General features: G+C 31.5%; 1 protein-coding gene across 1 annotated transcript; it reads left to right on the forward strand.

Moving 5' to 3' along the window:
- Positions 1-2858: 2858 nt before the first annotated feature.
- Positions 2859-4475, forward strand: LOC114756386 (transcription factor TCP9-like). Its single transcript, XM_028945327.1, has one exon. The coding sequence runs from the start codon at positions 3014-3016 to the stop codon at positions 4064-4066; it is 1053 nt and encodes a 350-aa protein (XP_028801160.1). The 5' UTR covers positions 2859-3013; the 3' UTR covers positions 4067-4475.
- The last annotated feature ends 3055 nt before the right edge of the window (positions 4476-7530 follow it).

The raw sequence follows: 7530 nt of genomic DNA on the forward strand, positions 1-7530 counted from the left end.
CATTTTGTTTTTCTTATTTATTCCTTTTTTTAAGTAGTCCTTGTAATAATTTCACATATTAAAGGTTTCAAATAATAATTCTAGCTAATATACATGATTAATAAGAAAATTTAGAAAAAAACACATATTTATAACAAATAATTAACTTAACTATTTTTTTATCTTTTTTAAATTATTAACTAAGTATTATATTAAGCATAGGAGGTATTAGTATTAACGAGTCTTTTGTCAACATTTAAAATCAAAATGAAATTAAAGATTAAATGCGCACGCGCTGATGAGCTCAAGTTTCGAGGAATATAATTTTTTTTTTAAAAAAAAACGTGAAGCGCATGCGCTTTGATGAAAATTCCGACTGCATTAATTAGCCACGCCATCGAACATTTATAATTTTTAAATAACATGTTTTTATTATAGCGTATTATTTAAAAATAATTAGATATTTTACTGAATAATACAAAGATATTTATTGAAAAATGACAAAAAAAATACCTGTTAAATTTTGAAAAGATAAATAGATTATGCTTACTACTTTTATAACAACTTTGACTACTCTTATAATGGTTTTGACATATCAAAATCAACCAAAATCACTTATTGTCATTTTAAATTTAACAGGTAAATTTGTTATTTTTCCTATTTATTTACTTTCCTCACCAGTCAAGAAAATTATAATTTTTATGAATACTATTTGGTACATGAAGGCAATTTTAAGTCTGGAAAAAGTCATTCAACAAATTTAAGGTAAATCTTTATATCTTCGAATGATGTTCAATTCATTATGAGGTTCTAAAACTCTCCATTCAAAGCCTCCCATGGCTAGTAGCTTGCCAATACAAGATTTATCAATTTAAATGAGAAAAAGAAGGCAAGAGAAGAGGTTATATCTCCTGCTGTCTCATCATCTTTTTGCAGGAAAATGTTATTAACTCTTTCCTTTGTCAACAGAAGACATTTTTTATGTCTTTTTTCTCTTGAATTTAAGAAATGGCTATGGACTAAAGCCAACGACCAATGTTCGGGAGAAGACAATTCACACTTACACCTACTGTGCTGGGAAAAGGCTTCATAACGCATGTCAATGTTTTGGTGTTTTATCCAGCACTTTAGCCCTATAAGCCTATATGTTTTCTTATGTTGAATAACATGCGCCTTTTAATAAGAAAGAGCTATTAACCAAATAAAATACGTCGGTATAAGTAAAAAAAAAAAATCTTACTAATTTTTCATATCATCTTTAATTAGTTTCTTTAAATTAAAAAAATTAGTTGATATTTTTAAAATCATCCTATTATTTCAAAAGATCCTTAATTGAATATAATTAAGTTTTAAATTAATCTCAATCATTTATCCAGTCCTTCAAAGATACTCAACAACGTCCATTCATGTCAGTATATGGTGCTGTTGAAAAAAATCATTTCATATATTTACAATATACATAGCTGCATAGAGTTTCTAAAAAATTTAACTAATAAGTAAAAACGATGTAATTATGAATATTACAAGGTTGACTTAAAAGTAATTCAAAATTCCAAACGTTGGTGCTGGTGGGGACCTTGAGATGGGAATCAAAGGGGACCCACACCACTCACGTGTTAAGAGTCTCCTATGGCTCCCGCAACTTCCACGTCCATTTCCTTCATGATATATATTCTTTGTCTACATATAAAATAATTGAATAATTTAAATAAATTAAAAAAAATTAAATTAGTTATTTATAATAAATAAATATTATCTTTCTTAAAATATTCTTACTAATTAAGTATATTAGTTAAAACTATTATTATTAGAAATACTATAATAAAATAAATTAGGATCTTATATTAAATATCAAAATAAAAATCATATAAGGTATAAAGAACCGCAGGTGGTATAATAATCCACTCCATCAACCCGAATGCGGGCCCCACCTGCCATACCTTACAAACGCTCTTTTGTTCCTTTTTCTCCCTTTTCTTTCTATCAGAAAACTATCTTTTTTTCCTTAGATCTTATTTTTTTAAAGATAAAGTTACATCTGATATTCTAATTTTATTTTTAAATGTAATTAATATTATGATTTTTTATAGTGTGTTCAGCATTTTCATATTATTTTTTAAGCATCTAACACCTTAATATTATTTTTAGTGTATTAAATATCTTAAAAATTAAAGTGTTGGATGAATTAGAAAAAAAATCAAATGTTGGCCCCAAAAAAATAATAATAACATCAGCTATTGAATGTATAAAAAAAAAATAATGTTAGATGTACCTGAGAAATAGAACTGGGTAGCTTACCCTAATTTCAATCATAAATGATATTTTTCCAATTCTTAATATAGGACTCAATTATTGAGTTGGTTTTAGTCATAAATATAAGACCCATTTCTTCTATTTATCAATTTTTTCTAAATTACTCATATGATACTCCTTCAACTATAATCAAACAGAAAAGGAGAGAGATATTAACAAAGACAATTATGGTATTTTAAGAAAAATGTGTCATATTTCTTATAATTAACTAACTTACCTAACTTCCTTAATTTAATCAAACCAGTTAAATGGATCTTATATTAAGGATCGGAGGAGTATGAGTTATTTTTTCAAAGCCTAAGCAAGGAAATATGTTGAGTTTTAAAAAGAGAAAGCCTTTTCTAAGTTGTATTAAGAAACTAATTCTAAAGCCCTTTTGATTCTGAATTACTACGTCATAAGGAAAATTATAAGAATTTAAGGATTAATTTTTTCTTTAAAAAATGATAAGCCTCACTAGTTTAATTTTTTTAAAAAAATTTTTTTTAATGCTCTTTAATTTTAGTATTTATAAAATATGAATAACATAAGTTCGAAGGATTTCTCCTCGTTCTTCCGCTTTAAACTTGCCGTTGGCTTCTTCTAAAGCTGTTCGAGCTTCCCCCTCCTTTCTTCGTTCGTAGTTCCTTCTCTTCCTCCATAAACTTCCACCGTGAATTCTTCTCCCTTGTTTTCCGATTCTAGACATATATATTCTTCTGGGTTCTCTTTTCGTTCAAACATGGCTGCTCTTCAGAAACACGCTGTCGAATTCAAGGAGGATCCACGAAGCGTTGATCTCAGGCTTCACAGTGGTTGCTATGCCAGCGGAGAAGAAGAACCCACAACGGCGCTGATAGACGGACCCAAAGAAGAGCCGGCTTCGGAGGAGGTCTCTCCGGAGGCGATGCAGGTTATGCCAGTGGCGGTGCACGTGCCGCGAAAGAAGGCTTTGACGAAGGATCGTCACACGAAGGTCGAGGGGCGAGGCCGGAGGATCCGAATGCCCGCAACGTGCGCCGCTCGGATCTTCCAGTTGACCCGTGAATTGGGTCACAAGTCTGACGGTGAAACCATCCGATGGCTTCTCGAACATGCGGAGCCAGCCATCATCGCGGCCACTGGCACCGGCACCGTTCCCGCCATAGCCATGTCCGTTAACGGCACCCTCAAAATTCCAACTACCCCATCCACCCGCAACAAGCCCGAACCCGATGACCCACCTGAAAGGAAGAAGCAAAAGCGATCAACGAACAGTTCGTACACAGAGCTGAGCGACGGTGTTTCGGTTTCCGTCGGCCTTGCCCCGCTATCAACAACGGCGGTGACGACAAAGCCAAGCATCACGACAGTTAATACCCAACAAGCAAAAGTACAGTCAGCACAAGGATTGGTCCCCATGTGGGCTATACAGTCAAACGCCGTCGTTCCGGCGGGCACGTGCTTCTTAGTCCCTCCGATGGATTCCATAGCCGGAACTTCGACAAGCCAGCCGCAGATTTTGGCCATCCCCGTGAATGCTACGCCTCTGATCAACATTCCGGCGAGACCTATATCGGCTTTTGTTTCATTAATGGAGAACATTGTAGCCCCTGTTCAGTTCCAAGCAGCGACAACAATACCTCGGTGTTCAACTGCTCCGTCCTTGAAACCTCCGAAAGAAGCGAAGATTCCGGCACCGAGCTCAACATCTGTTGCTCCTACCACAAGCACAACCCAGAGGCTGAGAAAATTCTCATTAGAGATTCACGATAAGGAGAAGCTTCAGCTCAAGTCCAGCTGTTCAAAGCAGTGAGGAAAACGAAGAGGAAATGAGAAGCATGTAGAAACGGTTCCCTCAGGAAGAGAATTTCCCAGACCAAAGGGGGTAGTTGATGGGTTTCTCGTGACCATGGAATTCGCCATTGATGACGTGAGTGAAGGATTTGCCGACTGTGGAGCTGGAACAACTTGAGGTGGGGGCGGGGGTAGGGGAGAGGAGATCACGTGTGCACGTGTAGAGAAGTGGATTGCAAGGTAGGGTGGGGCCCGCGAAGGTGGGGACACACTCTTGCTCGCTTCTGCGTCGACCGCGGAAAGTGGGATTCGTAAGAGGAGGAGAAACTGTATATGAGGTTTTATTTTAATTTTCTTAAAATGTTTCTGACTGATTGGCAATAAATTAATTTCATGTTATAATGTAAGTGATTTAGATTTGTGGACCATGAGAGAGCTGTGTGTGTATTACATTTTTATTTTTTTTCTTTTTAAAGACTATATTCTAGATTGTTAACAATTAAAATAAAAGCTACTTTGGCCCCCCAAAAAAAAAACATAAAAGCTACTACCTCTTAGTTTATATAAAAACTAGATAATTAATTTACAAAAATTAAAAAAATTTGACTTTTCTAAACTATATTTTTTAATCATATGCATTAAAACTCTTTGTTGATGGAAACCCTTTAAAATTAATATGGATATTTTAAAGAAAATATTACATTTGATTCTTAAAATAAAAGCTAGTTGACAAATTTATATAAATTAATAAGATTAATTAACTTAGTTATTTATAATAAATATGTATTATTTTTTAAAATACTCTTATTCATAATGTATATTATTAAGAATACCATTTGATGAAACATTTAACATGCTCAACTACTAAAAGAATTATTTCAAAAAAATATATGGGAGACAAAGTGAATTGGAGTCTTATATTTATAATCAAATTGGAAGTCAAACTAGCTCTTATATATATTAATGATGGTAAGTAGTATTATAAATTTGATATACAAAATGGATTAAATTCTTATATTTAGAACTAAATCTAATTTTCAGTTAGCGCTTATATTAAGAATAGGATGGAGTACCTAACTAATTTGCATATATTAAGAAAGTTAGTTAACTTAGTTATTTATAACAATATAAGTTGATTTTTTAAAGTATCATTTTAATCATGACTAGTTGACTATCATTGGATGAAAACCTCCTTGATATGTGTAATCAAAATGATATTTTAGATAATGAATTATAAATTTAAAAAACAAAATGAATTAAATCTTATATTTATAATCAAATTTAGTTCTTAATTATCTTTTACATTATATTAACAACAGGAAGTAGTAATATATTTTTCCATTAAGATGTTTACCTACTTGCTCACAAGAAAAGTATTAGCTCCTTCGGTTTCTAATATAAGAATTGGTTGGAGGGTTAAATTTAGTCTTAAATATATGACCTAAATCTATTTTGTCTCTTATCTTTATCCAAAATACAAAGAATTCCTACTAAGGAATAATTCTAATAATCCAATGCACATAATTGAAGAAGATAGCTTAGGAAGATCAACATTAATTTATGACAAATAACCAGCTTAATTAATTTTCCTAATATTCCCAAATTAATTATCTACTTTTATATTAATGACCCGTATTTTTCCATCAAAGTATTAGTGCAAGATCTCATGACAACGTTTTCATATAAGGGTTACAATTTCCTCAGTATTGCAAGATACAAATAATCGTACTAAGTAAAGAAAAAATTAATTAAAGTATGTAAACAAATATAACTTATTTTTCAAAATGGAAAATTTCACAAAAATAACATTTGAATTTCAAAAATCCCAAAAGCCACTTGAATTTGCAAAATTTCAAATAAATAATTAAAATTTTAAAATGTTGATGGATTTACAGTGTTACCTTTTATTTGTTGCCCTTTAATTTTTTTCCAAAAAAAAAAACTCAAGTCATTTTTATTGGCTGAATGATTATCAAATCTTTGTCGATGATGGCAATTTTTTTTAACGATTTTTCTTAAAATTTTGTAACGTTATTGATAACTTTTTTTAATGAGTCTTGCAACTCTATTAATGCCATTATTATTTATTTTTCAAGTTTTAAACTGAGATTTTTTTAACATCTATAACATGGTTGCCAACTTTTATAACAACATTCACATCTTCATTATTGTCATTAGTCACATTATATGACTGGTTTTTAAACTTAGAGAAATTAGTGAGTGCCTAATCTTATAAGATTTTTTCAACACTTGTAATGTAATTGACAGTTCTTTTAATAAATCTCTCGATATCATTAATGCCATTTACTAAGTGTTTTTCAGGTTTTAAATTGAATTTTTTTTTCAATATTTGTGATACGATTATTGATGATGCCTCTGTCGTTAAAGCACTCAATTAAACTAGGTCCCAACTAATTTTTAGTTTAGGGTCGACCTAGGTCATTACTTCCAAGGAGCAAGTTATGGGTTTCTTTAGGTAAAAATTCAGGTGATAAAAAAATGCAATAAATTGGACCTAAACTAAAATGCAAAATTCTAATTCTAAATGGAAAATGCAAATATCCTAAAATCTATATGAAAATTAAATTAAACTAAATAAATGCAATGCAATTTTTGGGGGTTTTTTGAAGGAAAATAAAAATAATGAATAAAGAAAATTAATCAAAAGCAAAGGGAATCAGAGATTTCTCTTCAGGTACGGTAGAGGGGACAACTTAGGATTTGCATGGATTTAACCTTCATAACCTTATCAGTTAATTAAACCAAAGGAAGTGATAAGAGAGTGGAATTAATAAACGTAATTACCTACTTGAAATAAAGGGAACCCTTAATCTCAAAAACCCTTAAACCATTAGAAAACTCATAACAGTATAAGGTTGGTCAATTAAGCTTATTAAAACCAATGAAGATATCTCAAATTAATTCTGGAAATTATATTTGAAATCATCCAGTTAAACAACTAAACAATTAACCAACTTAATTAAACAATTAAGAGGCAAAAGAACCCAAATTTTGCAATTCAAACCACATTGATAATTAAACTCATAATGAAAACTCAATTATAAATTCAATTAACAATGCAAAGGTTCTAAACATAAATTCCAACAAGTATCTTGGCACAAATAAGATCCAAATATCAATTTAATCCAAGAATAAAATTGACAATCTAGAACTAAATTGTCTCAACAAAATTACAACTTGAACTCATTTAAAACTAAACAATTTCAAGTCCTTGAATTAAAAAGATAAATGAAACATCACTCCCTTGTGGTCTTCAAATGCTAGCCCAAGGCTCTAGTCTCCTCCATGTTCCTCCCAAGTTGCCTCCCCATAAGCTTAAGCTACCATCAAAATGTCTCCTCCTCCAAGGTTATTAGATGCCATAGCCATGAATGATAAGATGTAGATGGGAGTTTGGCCGTGCAATGAGAAAGGAGAGGAATGATTGAAATTGGTGGGTGAATGACGTGAATGAGGGGAAGG

This window comes from Neltuma alba, unplaced genomic scaffold (assembly GCF_004799145.2).
Source record: "Neltuma alba isolate B1F8T4 unplaced genomic scaffold, ASM479914v2 tig00010390_pilon, whole genome shotgun sequence".
Classification (NCBI taxonomy): Eukaryota; Viridiplantae; Streptophyta; class Magnoliopsida; order Fabales; family Fabaceae; genus Neltuma; species Neltuma alba.